This window comes from Aphelocoma coerulescens, assembly GCF_041296385.1.
Source record: "Aphelocoma coerulescens isolate FSJ_1873_10779 chromosome Z unlocalized genomic scaffold, UR_Acoe_1.0 ChrZ, whole genome shotgun sequence".
Taxonomy (NCBI): domain Eukaryota; kingdom Metazoa; phylum Chordata; class Aves; order Passeriformes; family Corvidae; genus Aphelocoma; species Aphelocoma coerulescens.
Window position 1 is genome coordinate 54,984,418 of NW_027184085.1, and position 21,383 is coordinate 55,005,800.

General features: G+C 42.9%; 1 protein-coding gene across 1 annotated transcript in view; it reads right to left on the bottom strand.

The window, feature by feature from the left end:
* PALM2AKAP2 (PALM2 and AKAP2 fusion) overlaps positions 1 to 16,852 on the bottom strand; it is a 265,609-nt gene extending 248,757 nt beyond the window's left edge. Inside the window, exons 1-2 of the mRNA XM_069002320.1 lie at positions 16,741 to 16,852; positions 16,260 to 16,305 (exon numbers count right to left, since the gene is read on the bottom strand). Coding sequence (XP_068858421.1) covers positions 16,260 to 16,305; positions 16,741 to 16,829 — 135 coding nt within the window. The 5' untranslated portion in view covers positions 16,830 to 16,852. The remainder of the gene's footprint in view (positions 1 to 16,259; positions 16,306 to 16,740) is intronic.
* Positions 16,853 to 21,383: the final 4,531 nt, after the last annotated feature.

Below are 21,383 nucleotides of genomic sequence, written 5' to 3' on the forward strand. Positions count from 1 at the left end.
TAATGATCTTTCCTGCTGTATTGTGCCGAACAATTGGCATTCAGAGAAGACATACATACTAATAAAATATGATTCTTTTGCCACTGCTTGTCGTGAGAATGTATCCTTGTTGAGCAGCTGGCTGGCTGACAGTCCTGATAACTGCTGGTGCTTGAAAATGCTCTCTTCCTGCCATGAAGATTGCTAGGAAACTAGCACCAACACTTTAACCTTTTTTGGTTTTCCTCTCCAAATCTTAACAGCCTTAAAACCCTCAAAATTTCCCACCACCTGTCCAAGATCACAGCTTGAAAGTCAAGGGCAAAAATGATCCATTCCACTGCTAAGATTTTTGAAAATATAAGCCACAGTTATGTCATTTGTAATGACTTGGACAGAACAGTTCTGTACAGCTGAAAATATTTCTGCCTATGCTTCTCCTTCCTAAAGTCGATCTTTACTCACAGCCTAAATGTTTTTTTTTCTTTCTGAGGGTTATTACTTGCCATGGGGCAGTACCTTTGAATATGTCTGTGAACTAAAACAGAAAGGGAGAGAAATCAAGCTATATACATAGGTACTGTTGCTTCAGAGATGGAAATATAAGTTTCCTAGGTCGTGCTACACTGTGAGGGAATGATCTTGTTTTGCTTCCCTAGAAATAAAGAAACATGGTATTCAGAGAATTGTAGAAACGGTTTGGGTTGGAAGGGACCTTACTGATGATCTAGCTCCAACACCTCTGCCAAGTGCAAGGCACCTTTCACTTCACCAGATTGCTCAAAGTGCCATCCAACTTGAACTTGAACACTTCAGGAATGGCACATCCACCCTTCTCGGGGTAACCTGTGTGGGTTTATTCCTTATATCTAATCTAAACCCACCCTCTTTCATTTTAAAGCTATACTTTAAAGCCATTCTTGTCCTATTACTACATGCCTTGGTAAAAACCCTCTCCCCAGCTCTCTTCCCCCTTTAGTTACTGGAAGGTGCTATAAAGTCTCCCTGGATCCTTCTCTTTTCCAGGCTGAACACTCCCAATTCTCTCAACCTGTCTTCATGGGAGAGGTGCTTCAGTCTCCCAATTCTCTTCATGGCCTCCTCTGGACTCGATCCAACAATTTCATGTTTTTCTTGTGTTGGGGGCCCCAGGGCTGGACAGAACACTCCAGATGGGTGTCACCAGGGCAGAGCAGAGGGGCAGAATCCCTTCCCTCTCCCTGCTGGCCACGCTGTTTTGGATGCAGCCTAGGACACATTTGGCTTTCTGGTGTCTGAGTGCACATTGACAGATCATGTCCAGCCTCTGATCCACCAGCAGTTCCAAGTCCATCTCTCAGAGGCTGCTCTCAATCCACCCTCTGTCCAGCCTGTACTTGTGCTTGGGACTGCTCCAACACATGTGCAGGTCATGGCCAATGCTGTAAGTACATATTTTATGTGAGGACTTAACAGCTTCTTAACTCCATCCCTTATTGCAAAGATACTAACAAAACCTGCCGCTATGCCCACTAAATTAGACTAGGCAAATAATTATACTGATCATGAACATAAACAAGAGGGAAGAAAGGCACATCAGCAGGCTGGAATGAGGTTTCTTCAGGCACCAGGTGTCTTGTACTGGAGTCACCAGGCAGATGTTTAATGCAAATTCTGGTCCTCAGACACCTCTGAAGGATCTCTGAAAGTGTGTTATTGGTATGGCTGCTTGCATGCACGATGGCAGTAAGGAAGAAAACTGATGGGTTAATTGATAACACGCTGTAGTCACAGAATATACACAACACAGCTGAGGAGCAGCACTTTGGCACATGTAGGAAGATTCAGTCTATTAATGCCAGCGAACCAAAATGCATGAAAGCTCTACAGAAGATGCTCTGCTGAAGGCCTTGCTGGCATGGCCTGTGGAGGTGGTGGAGATCTTGGGCACTGAAGGATCAGAGCATCCTGCAGAGAAGAGAGGTAGGACAAGACCCCTGTGCCCACATACAATCTCTCAGCACCCAAAACAGAAGCAGATCAGTGGAGGGTGTGTTTCAGTCTAGGATGGGAACCTTTGACCACAGCAGTTAATGAGGACATGGGCAGTGGGGTTCAGTGTGGAGCCTGCCGCTGGATGAGTGAAAAGAAGGTTCAGCTTCCTGAACATCTTGGGTAAATAATTTCACCTTTTTTGTGCTCATTTCTCATTTTCCTTACTCTGTGCTCTGTTGGAGGCTGACACTAGGCACATGTTCACTGTTTTGCTGGCACAACAGGGTGTAGACCTCAGCTGGCACTGCTCTAATGCCAGTAATGGACAATGGAGACTCATCTTCCCCACTGCCAAAACAGAAAAAAAAATACTCTGAAACTATTCAGGAGGTGTTTAATGGGGTTGTCTTTGCCTCCTTTATAGCATCAAGCTTCATCAACGGCTGGAGACAGAATAATAAAGCTCTGGGAAGCACTTGTGCCTCAAGTTCCATCTTTAAAGCACCATTTAGACTTGATGTAGATGGCTTTCACACTGCTTCTCTGCCACAGTATCACAATCCACATTTTGTAGTGAAGAACAGGGCCACAAGACCAGGTGGCATAAAAAACCTGTAACTCTGTGACAAACAAAAACTGTTAGAAATGGGGTTTTGATGGGGTTTTTTCCATGGTGTTTTTTTTTTTTGCCTCCAATGGCATGCCTTGTATTCCTTACTACTGAGTAGATTTTGTTTCTGTCCTTCCTTTTATCTGTGTTTTAAAGGAGAAACTGAAACAAATAAATATTGATTTAAAAGCATGGAGACCAAGGATGCAATCAATATTAAAAGGGTAAGTAGGTGCAAGTTTTTCCTATCACAAACTGTGTGCTGTTGTTCAGTTTGCCACTTGTGAAACTGTCACAATGAAGATTTGCTTTGGATTTCTAGCAGATGCAGAAGTCAGATGCACTAAAGTTTCACAATGCCTTTCAGATTAATATAAGAGGTATTTGAAGGATTACACAACAACCTACCTTCTGAAAAAGCAGGCTTTGAAAAGTCTCAGGCTGAGTGTCAAGAGTTACTGGATACTTTTGACAATATTGCTCTTACTCATATATCAGGGAAAAAGTGGATAAATAGCTAGTCCTTGTCAGAACAACAGAAAAAAAAATAAAGTAACAACTCAAGTTTGTGATGGTGGTCGGTTGGAAAAAGATGTCTGAATAAGGACACTAAAGAGAATAATAAACAACTGTACTGCCTCCTTTCTGAAACAAAAGTTTAGACTTCATGCTGAGTTTACTGAGTAAGGCTCTTTGGCATGTATTTTTGAGTCAGATGGGGAGCTAATGGATGCCATACACCCCAGTACAGTGCAGAGGCAGCTGTGCTCACCCTAACTGCTCTCTGCTTCCCTCAACTGCTGATCATGGAGCAAGTTACCAGCTTGTTTCCATTACCTTTGATAGCTGTTGTACATCCCTTCCAGTAATCTGATTTGTTACAATGAGGACATGTTTTGGATACCTAGCAGACCTAAAAGCCAGATGTGCATCTTTGTACAGATGTAGGTACTTCAGTGTATGACTTAGATATGTTCTAAACGATCATAATTATTTAATGTCTTTTAAACAACGAAAATATTTTCAACATTTTGTAGAGGAGATATTCTACATTAACTTCTGAAAGACAATACAATTTGAAAGCTGAATGCCACTTACACAGTAACTTTTTGGAAAGTGATGCACTTCACAGTAGAAAAAAGCTCAACTCTGGGACCAGCCAAACCCACTGTTGCTATTTCTCAGATGGCCAAAAGACTGTTTTGTTTAGTTTGTTAAAGGGAGAAGAACTGGTCTGGAAAGAAGGAGTGGGGTTTTTAAGTCGCACACCAATGTAATAGTTGTAACACTGTACAACTCAGGAGGTAATTTCTGTTACAACACAGTAAGAGGCTGTCACCAGCTTTGCCACCTTTATTAAGTACCCAATACCTGCAATTCTGGATTGCATCTGGAAACATATAATGCTTCAGCAATATGTCCACAAGCAAATCAGTTGCTTATTGTTCGTTATTTAAGTGGGGCTTTACTGAGATAAAAAATTCTGCTGAAAAAGGACAAACAGTTTGAAATGGAGTGCAATATTAAACACACATCAGCAGCGAAGGCTCTCTCTGGTCAGTTTCTTAAATGTGATGCGAGCTGTCTTAAAACACAGGAATAGAGAAAGATAAACCTGTACAGATGTTACAATCTGAGAACCTGTTGCTCTACCTTAATGAATGCTGAAAGGCTTTCTGCACATACAGGTAGGTCAAGGTGTAGCCACAAAGAAATTTGCCTGAAGTTGAGCTTTCTAGAAGCCTTTGACAACTGATTTGCCCTACAAATTATGCACTATTTGTTTTCCAGCCCCCAAACAGGTCCTAAGGACTGGCTCCAAAGTTTCAGTGCAAAGTTTTGCATTGTGTTTTGCAAAGGCAACTCAAAGACAGTTTGGGTTGGATAAAAAGGAAAACAACAAAATTCAATCAGAGTATTGATGCTTTCATTCTGCTTACACAAGCTGAAGGGTAGGGTTCTCATCCCCTTTGATTTTAGGCTAGAGCCTTAGGGAAATTTCAGCTTGCTGAGCCTTGACAGTTTCACACCTTCCAGGATTAACAAAGAAACCACAAACATGGTTTCACTGAAACTGAAAATATCTCCTCTTTTAAAATTTTTTCTCTCCCCTCTGCCTGAACAGAAAAAAATAGACAGTACTATCATTACTCTAATTTTTTTTTCTTTATTCCAAACCCCCCTGCCCCCATTTGTAACACTTCTACCAAGAGAAAAAACTTCTGTTGAAAAAGATTGTACTGAAAAAGCAGCTCCTTGCAAAACACAGTTAAAGCATGGGAAGCTTATTCCAGCAAAGGTATATCTGCACTCTACGTAACATAAAAGGGAAGAAGTCAAGACCAGTGGGTATTACAAGAACCAAGCTGTCAAAACTGCCTTTCTCCTGTGGGTGAAAAAGAACATATGGAATTTAAAATCCAGTGAATTTTTTTTACATAAAAAGCTGAACTTTCAATAGGTGAGTTTAGGCACTTTCTAACTGTGCCTCTGTACTGCTGATATGAGCATTTGAAAAATGGCAAAGAATGCAACTCTTAAGTTTAGACAAATGGTGAATCTCGCTTTCTCTATTCATCCTCATTCTTATACTTCGTCCTGGAAAGTCTGATTTACTCGTCTGAATTGGCATAGACCTGGCATTTTTTGTGATGATAGAGTTAGAAATTGTGTGAATACTTATGGGGATACTATGGGTCTGTTCCTGCTCACCACAGAAAATAGCAGCAGAATTCCTATAAAATTGATTGGAAGCAGAATACGGTCCTGCTGCAGAAGAGAATAGGGACTGGTGGTTCTCGTACAGGAAGAAAGGTAATCTTATGTTCTCAGACATGATCAGGTTACCCAACATACCTGAATTCCAGTGCCTGCCTACTCACACACTTAGCCTATTCAAAATGCGAAGTAAACCAGCCCAGCTTCAGATTTCTGCCACTGCAGTTGGGTTAAATTGCTCTTCTGGGTCTGCAAGCATCCATACTGCTTGTATGCTGCCAAATCTCAGGCAAGGATTATGCTTGGCATTGCAAGGAAACTGACTGGCTGCAGAGGAACCCTTTATATTCAGAATACTAATCATCGGTTGACTGAGAAACATCTGAGAATAAGCAAAAATACTGGTGATCCACTCTCAAAGGAATGCAGAAGGTTTTTCTACCCTTAAAAAAGATCAGCTAAACCTCGGTATTTTCTTCACCAGGCCAGACAATTCTGTCTTGCCTCAGCAGTAATTTTCTTCCACTTCTGATCATTCCTGGCTCTCTTGGACTCTTCTCCCTTCTGCCCATGGATTTCTTGGAGACTAACACCCAGTATGGGTCTGACCAAAACACCATTCCACATGCCTAACAAACAGCATTCCAGAATATATATACCAACATTTCATGTGTGTATTTGTATGTATATACACATATATATACACACAATGCCCTTTCTGTGTTAGATGAGGCTGCTGAATACTGTTCACACCATTATCCACTATCACTCTTTCTTCAGAAATGTTATTCAGCAGGTGTTAAGTACTAGGTGGTAAGAATCCTTGTTTTGAACACATCATGTGAAAAAGGTAATATGCCAGCATAATTTTAAACTCTCTTTATCACTTCAGTGGCACACAGATGAGCTTGGTCAAACCACTCTCCAATCCATACAGATAGTAACAGCATATAACCACTTCACCACCTTTCCACCAGTCACCTATGACTTGCCCACAGTCATGTGGTTAATGTTATCCACTTCAATGTAAATTTGATTTATTTTACCAATGAGCATGTGTTTTCAAACTAACAGAGACCAAAGACTATTTTTGTTTTCCTACATGTTTAAGCCAGGATGGAGGCTTGCCCTAAAATGTCACAGACCAAAATGTAGCAGAAACTGTAGCTGTAGATACTTGGACCACCAAAATACCAGTGTTTTTTTCCTTAGATCTGTGTTTCAGGGCTGCTTTCATGGGCAGTGAATTTGCAGGCAGTGTAGTCCTGAGATACAGGGGCCAAATCCAGAGGGAAATTCACCCCTGAAGTCCTCTGAGATTTGCGTCAGAGTTGTAAAAGTCAACTCCTACTAGCTTTCTCCAGTTCAGCAGGATTTTCCGTCTGCTCCATTCAGAAGTGAAAGATCTTTAGAACAACTCCTGTCTTCAGAATTATGAATTATTACATCATATTAAAAGCCAAGAAAAAAAAAATGTAAAGAGTTGCCTATATTGTAAGCTCTATTGATTCTGGAAGAACTCCCCTGCAATACTCTGAATTACTGACAAATTCACAGAGGAGGAGGTCAGTGTCATCAGTCTCACCAAAATCTTGGATCAACATCATAAGCAGTGTCACACATGATAAGGAAAAGAACACTCATAAACCACTTCAATTCTATTATTTTTCCTCAGGCACCCAGGAAGTTGGCCATCTGACAATCTAAAGCTAAAGCATGAAAAGTGTGAACAGGTCTCTATTTCACAGATGAGTTTGAGACATCTTATATAGTCTATACGCTATAGTCTATATCTTATTTTAGTCTAAATCTTGTACATTTTGAAACTTCAGCAATGACAATTGTAAATTTACTACAAAGAACCAGTACTTCTCAGTGTTTTACTGATTCAGGGACACAGTTCTTAAAAGTGTTACATTTAGGCTGTTCTTTATTTTATTTTTAAAAACTATAGATTTTTTCCCCTATCTAGTTAGAAGTTACTTCCTTAACCAGAACAATTTGCTAAGATCTCGGTGATGCTGGGATGAGTTTATGAACATTCCTAATACAGCAGGTATCCCTACCACAAGGAGCTGTCTTAAAGATGCAGCTTTCAATGCTGAATCAGACTTCTGCTGGAGCCTATTTCGCTAACATGCAGCAAGTGCTTGCATATGCTTGTGTTTATTAAGAACAAATACATAACTAACAACTGAGCCTTACTTTTTATGTCAATGTACTTAAGGATTCAAAAGAGATAAGGGATTAACTCTCAAATACTATCTGCACAGAGCTGCCAGAACTGGCCAACACATTCAAGACAGCAATTTTGTACCGATGCCAGCACATGAGACAATCCATCCAATTCCCTGTGCTGCAGTTATCGTAAATTTAGTGACACCTTGGATGCCAAATGCTTGCTTTATGCTCCAAATGGGAAACAGTTGGAAGACCAGGGATGCTTAAAAACCCCTGGTTGTCAGCAGGATCTTTTCCAAGGACCTGGCACGTGGCGAAGAGCAGAGGTGTTCCACGAGAGGTTAACAGGGAGAGGGTGTGTACGTGCTTGTATACCCTTTCCCTCCGGGACAGGCCAGTCATCCCACAGTGGCACTCAGCTGGTTAATTAATGGCCAGGCGCTCACACCCACTCTGAGCCATCTCAGCCCTGCGCTCTCTCCTGCTGCTGCTGTGCACTAACGAGACTGCAGCTGTGCGACTGCAGCCAGCCCCACGGGTTGCTCAGCTCTCCCTCCTCCAGCAATAAATTACACAGCAACCTGGCTTCCAATTTCCGTCTGCAATAGTCAGCCTCTTAAAAGGGTCTCTTCAGCCATTAGTTGACCAGGTTACTTCCCACTACTGCAGTGCTGCTTGCAACTCTGCATGGCAAAGGAACATGGCTGAAGCAGAGAAGATGACAATAACATAGCCCCAAAAAGCTGGAAAGCACCTTTTATTTGGTTCTCTGCTGGTAAAATGAGGGCTTTCTTTCAAGGTATGTAATTTTTTGGAAATATCTGAACACATCTCTGCCGTCCCAAACCTCCAGCTGATTGCCAGGGACTGCTATTATTATTGCCAGGAACTGCAGAGGGGCTGAGCCCCACCCTGCTGATTGTTGTCTGTGGATCCTGACAAATTATGCTGGCAGCTCAAATTAAAACAGTCTGAGCACTGCCTAAATCAACAACCTGAGTTCTGTGTGTCTGGAAGGGGCAGCAACTCATAGATGAGGGCAGGTCTGTCTCCTTCCAAAAAGAGCACTCCACACTGCATTGGTTGCTGGCCTTTTTTTTTGTGCACAGAGAGCATTTGTTTTTACTGGCGAAGAGGAAGAAAGCTTTACACGCCTCCAGCATCTAACCTCTCTGGAAGTCAGCTAAGTAACAAAAAGCATCTGTGTGTCAAGAACTACACAGGTCTGGTGTGCAATTGCCAAAAAGCCATACCTATTTCACTGCCACCCCACTTGTTTGGTGATGTTAACCCTTGCAACCACGTGGCTTTCCCTGATCAGAATTTGCAACAGAAAATTCTTTTCTGCTCTAGGAAATTAGGGACAGAGGCAGGTGTAGCATCCCTTTGGTTTCAAGCCCTGCTTCTGAAAGGCATCCTCAGTCCAACCAGTGCCTTCAGCACATGCTCATGTGCCCTTTGAGAGAGGGCAAGGTAGTAATTAATAATTTACTAGAGGTGCATAGTCCAATACTCTCCCAAATACACTTGGCAGATGAACCCTCTTGCTGGTGACTGTCCTTTGCAAGAAGGATACACTTCATTCTGTGCAAGAATAAAACAACATTTGTAAAGCACGTAAGGAGTTAGATACAAGGAGTGAATCCTGAAAGAGCAGGACTGCTCAAGGAGAGGCTGAGTGTCACTGTGCCACCCCTTCCAGGCCTATCCCACCTTCAGCCTAGCTACCCAGCTATCCATTACTTTAAGCATGGCACGTAAATTCCACAGTCTGGCTTCAGACTAACAGCTACCCCACTAATACCACAGTACAGAAAATCTGTCCTTGAAGTTACACTCCAGGCTAGAGCTGTTCAGTAGTATCCAAAAATGATCTTTCACAACTATTTTATTTAACCAGAGACTTAACAACAACAACAAAATCACAAAAACCTTTTCACCTATTTTCAACTTCTTTTTTAAAATATAATTTGAAAGGCACAAAACAAAATCCAGTATCTCAGCTTTCTTGTCTGTGCTCAAGAGATGTTGGTGATGTGTTAAGGGCTAGGAATGTGCTGTGGAAACAATTCTAAATTTAAACAGTTGAGTTTGGGCAAGTCTGGAAACTGTCTAGAAATTTCTCAAGAGAAAGTTGGTTTCTGGTTTCTCTAGTCTTCTACCTAGTTTTCACTGATACTTTGACACAAATATTTTTTTGTCATAATTCTGCTTCTCTTGCTGTCATCTAAACATTCCTAAAGCAAAAATACAGATAAAATTTGAGAAGGTAATTTTAGTTTCCAGATACTTTAGGCATTTTTGCTTGACTTTTGGCTTAGAATAGGCAAAGGCTGTAACATTTCATACGCTGTGCATGAACTCCCAGTGCTTTATATACTACAAAAGTAAAGGCAAGATAAAACTGTGCTTGCATGTATTTCTCTGTGTAAGACCTGCCATGAAGCTGACTCATGGTACTGCTGCAGTCCAGGGTACGGTTGCAGATCTGTGTGCAGGGAAACCTCTTTTGATCCTTTACAGCAATTCGAACATAATTTCTCTCCTCTGGCTGATTTGCACTGAGGTTCACAGGAATCTCACAGATTCGTGTCATGCTCACGATGCAGATCTAATTTAGATTTAGTTTGTGCTAACCCCCTAGTTTGCTCCTGCTGAATCCATCCCTGGAAATATTTGCAGCAGGATGCAGACTCAACTCTGCCAGCTCTTCCTCACCAGAGTACTCTGGAATTATGGTAAGGTCTCACTAGCCCTCAAGTCTTTTAGCTCAGAATGTAAAAGGAGAAGAGCTACAGCTACAGGAGGATTTTTTCTGTTTCAGGTAATTGGATGTTGGGACCACTGAGGAATGAGATGGCAGAGGAATGGCTGTGATTAATCAGGGCCATAAATATGATAAGTAAGCTATGATAAATATGATATGATAAATACGATAAGAGCAAATAAGATAATGAGGGGGAAAATGGGAACAGGAAAATTGGATTAAACTATGTAGCAATATTGAATGAGTTTGAATTCAAATGGGTATTGCAAAGGGGGCTTTCTCTAGTGTCAAAACATCAATAATTGGTTGCTCCAGGAATGTGTTTGAGTACATAGGATGGCTGTACTTCATCAGCACATCTAACCCATGCTTCACAGTGCCTAAAGTTGAACCAGGAGCATGGTAAACAGATAAAAAACTTCTCTGCCAGCCTTTAGTAATTTGCAACTCAAAAATTGCTTCTAATGAGAAAGTCTTTTATGGATTCCACTTCCATGAGCATACCTGGTTTGTTCTCAAGCCCAAGTGCACTCTTCAGCATCCACCACGTCCTGGAGAATGGGGCTCTACAGCTTAACAACCCATTAAAGGGAGAACATTTTTTTGGGTTTGTTTTGTCCACAACTGTTACCTTCCTTAGATACCTACTGATCCTTGTGCCAAAACATTTAAGTAGTATTTACTTATCCTCTCTCTCCACAACACTCATGCGTTCTGCAGATTCTTCTCACTCACCTATTTTCCAAGCAGAAAAGTCACAGCTGGCTTACTTCTACCATATCTTGCTGCATTTTAATTTTTTCCTGCAGTCTTTAGGTCTGAAGACAACTGGATTCAGACAACATGGGATCTGATCCCATGCTTAACTTTGAGGACAAAAGCATTACTTCCTAAATGAAGGCATTGGAAACTAGTGTATTAAGCTATCACAGCAAAAGCAAACCGTTGATTAAATGAATTTGCCACATCTTTCGAGGTGATCCTCAACACAAGTTTCTAATTTCATGACAATGATCTCTGGAAGGACTCATAAAAATTGTGGAGCAGTGTTACAGTAAAATGACCCTGGGCATGATGTACTAGTCATGGGTTTTCATTGTGTGGAGTAATAGCTATTGGGAGGGAAGGGGAGGATGGGAAGAGGCAGAAGGGATGCTGGCTTTTCTGTCAATAAATTTTCTGAAATCTATGGACATCAAGTTATCTTCACTGCAGTTGTTGAGTGTCCAATGCAGAAATACTGAATGATTAGCTTGCCAGCAACTGTGATACTGAAACTATACCAGTACTGTCTTTCCAAAATATTTTATTACTATTCTAATTGTATTAGTATTCTAAAACACCTATTGAGAAATTAGTGCAGTGCTATATGTAAACATGAATGGACCTAGCTCCTGTTTGGGAGGACTTCCAAATCTCACCTGCCATAGGTTTAACTGGTGTGAAACTAATCTCCTGTGCAGGACAAGGATCCCCCTCCTTGCCCCTGTTGTACTACCTCCCACACTAGCTCTTGTTCCATGTGAAAGGCAGCGCTGCTCAGACTGCAGAGCCCTGGTGCCAGCCCCATACTACTTTAAATCTGGATGCATAAACCCATACTGCCCTCTTTTAATGCCTGCTGTACACAGGTGTGAGGTACTTCTTTAAATGGAAGATCCAGTTTACCAAATAATCAATCTTGCTCTCTTGATGTAGTACATCCAGCTCCTCCACCACTCCTTATGTTACCTGCACGCCAGCAATGTTCATTTGTATCAAATTACAACTAGGGAATGCCTTCAAATCTTGAAAAGCTGCTTCCTGTAAGTTCTCCTGCGCCTTTGCTCTCAAGGAACAGCAGTCTCCCTCACAAACAGCAACTTTTTAAGACCTGTCAGAAAGCCAGTCCTTAATCCATGTAAGGCAGACCACACTGATACAGGAGGGGGCTATTTTCAACCCCCACTGTCCTGCCATAGTAGGTCAACCCCCTCAGGACATCTAAGTAATGTTAGATTCAGCTCAACATAGAAAAAGCAAGAATGGCCTTGCTTGACAGGAGGTATCTTTGGTGAGGCTAATTGAGTGTCAGTGATACTACAATTGAGCTACCGGTTCTCTGAGCTGGGCATTTGTAAGTAAGGGACCATCATGGCTGTTGTTTTTTCTCCTAAGGAATCAGTATAGGAGTTCCCCACTTGAATCTGTATGCAGGATATCTCTTGAACCTGGAAACCTCCTCCAACTCCTGTGCTTTAGCTGACAATTTCTCCTCAGTGCTGCCCCTCAATGATTGCATTTAATCCACTTGATACATGGGTAACACAAGTTCATTGCATCATATGTGCACTCATATCCCAGATGCACCACTTGGTACTCAACACCCTACTTCCCAGCTTTGTGATTGCTAGAAAGGGGACAGAAAATACTTACGTTTTGTAAATGCTTGTCTATGTTTAGATCACTATCTTGTGGGGCTCTCTACACTAAGAGATAAGGGGCCATATAACAAATTTTGGGGCCACACATGTTATTTATCCAAAATAAGAAAAATTAAGTCAGCTCACCTGTCCCCAGGCCACTGAGTCTGGGACTATTTACATTCCCAACTTCTGAGCAACTTGCAGCCAGCATGTTTTTTAAAGCCACAAAAATGCTTCCTTTTTCACACAGAATTTTACCCACCAATCACCTTCAGGAAACAAGTAGACACAAACACTAAAGTGCTCTATACAGGAACAAGTTCAGAGGGAAGATTGCTTCAGACCTCTTCTTTTAACTTCTTGTATGCTTCCTGAAGGCATCTCCCTACAGTATTAAGAGTGGGCACCACTCAGCTCCATTGCTGGTAGAACAGCAGATGGATGTGGTGATTCAGGCTCAGACAGATGCTAAGAGCAGTGTGTCATGGCAGAAAAATTTACCAGTATCCATAGAACACATCCAAGTTGGAAGATGTGATGTGACCTCTGCTCAAGTAAGGATCAGAAAACTAAACGCTCCTAGTCATCATAGAACCTCTCCACGACACAAAGTTTATGGCTTCTCCCCCAAGCAGAGAGAACTAGGTTCCACTTTTTAGCAGTTGTCTCACATCTTCCTGCTTCTCAAACCAGATTTGCACAGTGCTCTGAGTCTTTCCATAGTCAGTGAGTGAGTTTTAGGCACTTTGGAAAGATCTGAAAATCACAGCTTAAGCATTTCAATGACACTAAAACATACACATTTGAAGCTTCTCTGGTCTTAGAATCACAAATTCCATTTGTTAAAGACTTATTTAGATATTTCTTGCCCTGGTAAACCATGGCATCCAAGTACAGCTCAATCTTGCATGCACCCCTAACAGCTCCCTAAGACAAGGGCAAAGTCAATTATTCACAGTTTACAGATAGAACATGAATGCACAGAGAGGCTAAGTACTTGCTGCAGACAAAACAAGTGGCTAACTCACATTCACTGAGGTTTAGGTTAATGTCCTAACAGTAGACTCCTTCTTTTCCTCTTCCCATGACACTTGCCTCTGTTCCAGAGAGGCATATATTAAAACTGTGATAAGTCAAGGTAACAAAGTATAAAATCAAATACTTCAAAACCAGTCAGCTTTCTGGTCTTAAAGTTCATATTTCTATTTTTGGATTTGTTTTCTTTAAATATTCAGTGATGCACACTTAAAATTTACTCTGCACATTTCCCAGCAAACTCATTTACCATGGTGATTATAGAAGCGAATGTACAGAGAACAGTGTGTAGAGAACCCAGTGGTAAGTGGATTTCTTTCTGTAAGTCTAGCATTCAGCCAGCGTGATTGCAGAATGCTGGAGTAAGCTTCTGCTCATCTCAGAGGGATACTGCAGTGTGTTCAAACAGATGAAACACCAAGCTGAACTGAAATGCCAGTTCTTTCTTCTTCTGGGAAAGGCCATACAACGCTTGAGAACTGACCTTATTTTAGCCAGCCAGTAGCAGGAGGGAAAAGCCTAACTTGTGTAATGTCACTCATTCTGATGGAGCAAAACTTATGCTAGAAATTAACTTCTCTGCATTCTGACAAACATTTGCAGCAGCCCAAGCATAGGAGAAAAGTCACCTAACAAGATTATATGGAAAACCTGTTGCTCTGCAGAGTGGTAAGCAAACAAGTTGGTTCATGGACCCACATAACACTTAAAATAAGGCTGAATATTTTTGATGCTGAAGTAAAATTCTTTCAATCCAATTAACTGCAAACATTGCTTACTACATTTTATTTATTACTAGAAATAGAAACCAAAAAGGAAATATGTATAGAAACTGAAGGTTCAAACTCTCAAGGTCTTCTACTATGCCAGCATAAACCTGCTGTAAAAGCTGCAATACACCAGGTGATAGTATTAAATCCATAATGGCCTCACTGGTGTGAAATGCAGGGCACTAAGAACCAGAGCACCTGATCTACTTTGGTGACAGATTCCAGGACATCATGAGGAAATGAGTGCTGTCTGGTGTTTTGTTATATAGCAGTCAAAAGAAACAACAATAATATAAAGCTTTTATTTTTTTAATGTGGAGACAGAAATGTTTCAGAGCTATGCACTGCAGCAAAGCACGGAGCAGCTCTGCAGTACAGTTTTGCCATAAAGGAGTCCCAAATCACAGGCAGCGGTGAGGTTTGCCTCTGGGGGAACATTCCTGGTGTTTCCACTTGAGATATGGCAATGCCTATGTTGATAGAAAACTGAGAACCAGCTTAAAAATATGCATCTGCTTTCCACTGCCTGAAAATGAAATGGTTATAGCTTCTTCCCTCCCCATATCAAATGGTACCATTTGCTCTTTTACAGTTAATATTTTAGAGAGAAAAATCCCATATCTACTTCTTTTAAATCTGGTTATTTTAAATCTCCATGGACCTATCATCAGAATAGTGGACTTCAGAAAAATATCTTGGAACAGCAGCAGAAGCAGCGGCAGCCATTCCTGTTACACTACAAAAGAAATCTGTAACCTGCGCCAGCTACAAAAAAATGTAGCATCTGTTGATCACTGGGGCAACTGGGAAAGAAAACTTAAAATCCATGAGGGCTCTGCCGTCTTCTGTTTCCCTTCAGACCTCCAGGTGTGTGGTCCCCGGCACGGACTGTGCCATCTGTCTGGGACTGGCACAGCTGCATCAATGTCTCAGCCATGGGGAAGAAGAGCTGGGTGTTACTTGAACAAGGGCAGGCTGTATGGGGCTGTCCGACTGGCAGTGCCCACAGAAACACAGGCCTTTTGACACGGTGCCTGTGACATGCTACAGGATGAGCTGGCAGTTTCTGTATGCCAGGATGACGGTGGATCCTCAACACCCAGGCCCCTTCCTCACCAGGTGTCTCCACCCACGTTCCTCTGAGGTCTGCACCAGCTGAGCTCATGGCTCAAGCCAAATTACTCTACTAAATGTGAAAACAAGAGTTATAACTAAAATCGGGCTCAATCCTGCCTAGATTTTACCCCTGGCATGATGCAGCTCAGCAGGGAATTTGTCTGAAATCATGTGCTCAGCTATGGAGCTGAGGTGACAGTTTAACTAGTAGATCAAACAATTACACAATTTTGATAATGCAGTGCCTATGTTCGATTGTCTTAAAATTAGGAATATAACAATTATTTTCTGCACTAAAAGCTATCCTGCAGCAGATCATTTTGCTTGACTTTTTCATCAGCTAAGCAAAACCTCCAACTGTGAAAAAATATATATTCAGCAGAGTACTGATTTTCTCCTGCAATCTCCCCTCCTCCCCATTTATTCCTTTTCTTCTCTATCATCAATCTTTTAAGCATGCCACTGTGCATTCACATTTTTCTTTCTGCACGTGTCAGCTCAATGCTCTTCCTCAGAGCCCTCTTTCTCCGCCAAATCCCGCAAAGCAGATTTTAACCACTCATTTCCCGAACAGGGAATTCCACACACAACTTCGCAAAAGCCAGGCACTCCGGGCGCTTCCCAGCCACTATGCTGGAATCCCCCCTTCCCTCCAACAACCCACGGCTATGGACAAAAGAGCAAGTAAAAGGAAACTGACTTACTGCTATGGCTTGGAGCCTTTCCTTGTGCAACTCTGCTTCCGCCATCCTGGAGAGAAGGACACGGGAGGAGAAAGGGAGACCGGTGGGTGGGAGGGAGAAACAAAAAGGCAAACAAAACCAAAACGGACTGCAGTCACAGGGGGGAAACTGGAGTAATTGCAAGGAAAGCCGAGCTCCTGTGTAGCAATCAGCCACTTTTGGAGGCACTGCAGGCTGGCTCACGGTACGATCATTTTAGTCACTGGACCAGTGCCTGCCTGGCTGCCTGTCTCCCAGCTGTATTGCTAACTGCATTTCAGTGCTGCTTCTGTGTGCTGGTGCTGTCACACAAACCATGTAGGCACTCTCCAAGCAGCTGAGCAGAGGGATAGCTCGCATGGCTATAATTTTTTGCGTTGACGTCTCAGCTCATTTGCTCCTCCTATGGGGTGCTGGGTCACGACAGGAGCTCGACATCAGCAGCGTGCACGGTAATACAAACCTGCCTGACTGCAGCAGAGGAGGCAGACAGCTGTGCCACAGCATGTCCTTAGCGAGCAGCACAGCGCGCAGGGAAGGACGGTGGCACATGGCGCAGGGAGCGGGAGCTGCGGCAGGCAGGCAGGCAGGCAGGCGGTGGCTGCAGCCCCAGCTGAAGCAGGTTTGGATAAGGGAAAGGACAGGGCTGCCAGGAGGAGGGAGAGCGCGGACTCTGGGGGAACCGCACAGACACTTGTGAGTGCAGTGGTAACATGGCACGCTACAAAAGGCTGCTGCTGCAGGGCAGCCCTTAAGAGAAGCGACGAAGAGCATCTGGATGGGGAGGGAGGGGTAAGGTGTCCACACGCCCCGCATGCACTGCATGTATTGACATCAAAGTGACAAAGCTGTGTGTACAGTCTCCGAAGAACGCACTGTTACAAAGAGAGGAGAAGGAGGCAGGTGAGGAAGTAAGGGGACACCTGAGCCGGTGTCACAAGGGTACCCGCGATTTCAAGCCTGGCTTTGGTTCTGCCTGAAAGCTCCTTACACTTTTATTTTTACTTGTATGATCGTCTGTTTGCTTCCTTTTCTCACAGACAGCAGCGAAGCCCCCCACTCTCTCCCAGCCCTGTCCCATGGGGTGCCGCTGCACGGGTGAGCACGGGGCTGCCCCAGCGGAGGGGCGTCTCCGAGCCAGGGCAGCCACCACGCCAGATGCAGAGCTGGGTGGGGACTGACCATGACATCGTGGGACTGTCCTGCCGCGAGGAGCAGAAGTGCATTTTGCAGCATATAACTTTGATGTAATAACCTCTTGGTGCTAAGACAGGGAAACTCCCCTATCTGGAAGGAAAGGGATCTGGAAGTCGCCCTGTTTCCTGTGTGCTTGCCCTTTCAAGGGCCACCTAGCCTGGCATTTTAGTTTTCTACATCCCTGTCTTCTCTCTCAGACATCCTTCACCTCCCCTTCCAGTTCCAGGACGTGCTACTTGCTGCAGGCTGTTTTTCAAGGCAGCTGCTTTGTCAAGTGTCTTCACCTCCTGGTCCCATTTTCCTTACTGGTGCACAGTCTCCTTGCCATGTGACAGCATGTCAAAGTGACTTCTTGCTTAGCTTTGCCTCTGTGAAAGACATCCTTTGTCATATAAAAACTCACAAAACATTATATAATTCCAGTAGTCACTGTGGCCAAAAGGCAAAGTTTTATTGCCATATCCCAAGTGAGGCAGTCTTGGTCAGTGGGTATTGGGGGGCTCACAGCTAAGGGAAATGCAACAATTGTGGCTAGAAACTGGGATACTCTTCAGTCTTCCAGCTTTAAGTAATTCATTGAATAGCAGCTGCCCTCTCAGCGTGTTTGGTCCCTTTCAGCTTGTTTAGTCTCGTTTTTGTTTTCCTTTACCATGTAAAGGTCCATGCATTGCTACTTGTATTACTACAAGCTGGTTTTGAAATATCCTATCACACAGGATCCAGACATCTCTAGTACCACATGTGGTCTTGAGAACATATATGGGCAACTGCTACTAAGGCTTGATAGCTATGCAATTAAATCCCTTCAATACTCTTCTCATGTTTTGCTGTTAAGCCTTGCCCAGGGGAAGAATTCTGCTACAGGCTATATCCAGCAAAGACAAGGGTTATGCCCCAGTGCTTACTGGAGCTGCAATGGGCAGCCTATTCATTCCACAACCTGTAGTCACATTACACGTTTCCAAAGCTGCATGCAATATGCATCACTTTGGGCCATCCCCTCTTTCCTTCCGTATGACATCCACTCAGGAAGACATTTAAGCACATATTTAAGCGCATTCCACACAGTCATATATAAAAATGGATGTGAGTATCTCAGTTATGATACAGAGCTGGACACTGTACTCCCCATTTGTTTATCCTCTCTCCAATTAACTGCAGTGCTTGTTGCCAGAAAGGGATAAGCAGGGTACATTCTAGTGAGTGCTGCAGCATTCCTGGTCCCACTGAAACATGCAACAGGGCTGTGCACCTCTCCAGTTCAGTTTGCTGAGGAAACATGGACCAGCTCTGTTGACTCTGTGTGACTACAGGGACGATAGAGGTTACATCTGCAACTGCAGCAGAGCAGTTTCTTGCTCATGACTCGCAGTGAGGAAAGGCTGGAAGTCCTGCAATAGTAATAGCCACTAGTTTCTCCACGTATTTCTCTACATATAACTTTCTCTCATATAGCTTGAAGCCTGTGATGGAATGGGGCTGAAATCCTTTACTGAGGCAGTTCACAGACCACACCCAGGTGAAGTGACCTCTAGGAGGTGATTTACTACACCGTGACAGAGTCTGCAGCAGACAGCCCCTATAGACATTTAGTTAGTGAAGACAGTATTAAATAAAACAAAACAATTACCCAGTCCATTTTTAAAAATTATTTTCATCTGCATTGGTTAGGATTTTTGTTTCCAGAATGTTTTGCTATGTTGGTAAGGGACTTTAATTTAAAAATTAAGAAATTTTGTTAAATCCTAAAGCTTTTTTATTTTTTTTTCTTACTTTTAGGCCAAGAGACTAGAGTGGTATTTCCAGATTTTGAAGACAATAGTAAAACAAGAGAGAATGGAGTGTGTAGGGAGGAGCAAGGAAATTCCAGAAGGGTAGGTAAGAGTAGGTTTAATATACTTTGTTCAGTAGCTAAAAATGTAAAGAAAGAAAAAATGTCCCTTTTATTTCTTCAAATGTCAGTTCAAAAGCTATTATTTTCACAGTAATTTTTAAAAGAGCAAGAACTGCTAAATCCTAATAATGTGTGAATTGCATCCCATTTCCACGCAAAACAGATTTTTATTTTCATTTCTTTGGAAAAGAGTATAGGAAACAATCTGTAGCCCCTGTTCAGTGCTGGAGAAGATCCTGAAAGCACTCTGAGCTATGTGTAGCGCGAACTTTAAATGAGACAGCTTAGTTATGCGGTGAAAATCAGGGTCTTGTTCTTGCCATGCAGCTGAACTGGATTAGGAAAGGTTCTAGTTTAAATCACCTGTGTTTGGTTATGGTCAAGCCAACCGGGTTGTTTTCTTGCCATTGCACTGCATACTATAAGAACCCTTCTGCGTGATGCCAGGGATCTTGTCCTTAGGAAGACTTTGGCCTCCCATCCTGGCTGTTAGTAGGACTGACTTAGTCTAAGAAACCAGAGTTTGTCCTGAAGACTGTGTAAGGCAGGCATGTGCATACACGTGAGGGTCAGGATTAGCACCTCACCCATTGCAAATGCATCAATGTATTTTTGAGGTGACAAGTTACTGGTTTGGATCCTGGCAGTGGCTGTCAAGAAAACACAGAGCAAGGAGGGAAAACAGGCTTCACATTTACATTTCAGATTGTTTAAGAGGAGATACTTCTGGCTCTTAAAATTACCACATGCTGACATATTTCATTGTGCTGCACTAACACTGCTCTGGCATCCTCAATAGTGTCAAGAATCCATGCCTATGGCATGTTTGAACCATATTATTATCATCTAAGTTGAAATCCTGAGGTTTTAATTATCTTTCTTTACCTTCCTTACAGAAGTCTGGCTATATTAAAATAGTTCAGGAATGAAAAGGTCATCTAAACTTTTAGATACCTGAGCTCAACACCCATGCTTGTTTTTTGGACTTCCTCAAACACCGTGCCTCACACTACATACCCTTCAAAATTTCTGGCAGTGGTGCCATCTGAAACTTCCAGGAGAGACTACTCCATCTGTGCTTTTAATTGCAGCTCTCTGCCTTGCCACACCAAAGCATCCTCCCGACCTTCTCTCTCCTGTACTCAGGCAGCTTGCTGGGGGTATGGAGTGGCTACAACACCAGGGGTTGTCCTTGGGCCTCTTGGAATTCACAGCTGTGAGTTGCACCTCAGGGACCCTCACCCCAGTGAGACATCACTCCAGAACAGTTGTCTTCACCCTGCCTGGACACATTACCGCAGTAAGTGATGGCTGTATGATGGGGACTGTTGTCCAAGCCCTTCACACCCACTCAGTGTGGCTGGTGGAGGGAGGTGCCCAATATATTGTCACTCATGACTTGCAGTGGTGAAAGTGAGAAGTTGAACACCCAAGTATGTGGGGTAGCAGATGCTACCACCAGTACACTTTCTTCATTCCCCATTCCCTCTTGCATGGGTTTTCATGGGCATAGGCCCCAGGCAGTATAGGCTGGTGGGAAAAACCAGTCTGTGGAACAGGACAAGCAGAGGCTTGGAAGTCTCCCCTCTACCCCTTATAGCATTTCACACCTAGAAAATGCAAATGGTGAAGCTCTAAGTTATCTGTCTGAAGCTGAACAAGAGGGTAGTGGCAAAAGATCATTCTTTCTTTATAGAAAAGAATTTTTTAATCAAACTTAGAGTAACTGAAGTTATTTCTTCTCCTCTTTTTCTTTTCTTTTTGCCACTTGCTGTCAAGACATGGAGTAGAAGCATGCACAGCAGGAGATGGCACTGTGTAAGAAATAAAAAGCTAGAGCACAGGGCTTTGTTTTAAATCTGCTCAAGACAGCAGGCTTATGAATAGGTAAACCATAATTTATTAATAAATGCAGTCTGTGAGGTTTTTCCATGTTTGCTTGGTCTCATTCTGCAGACATGGGGAGGTTGCACTGAGAAGTCCTCTGACTAGAGGGTCTCCCTGTAGTCATAACA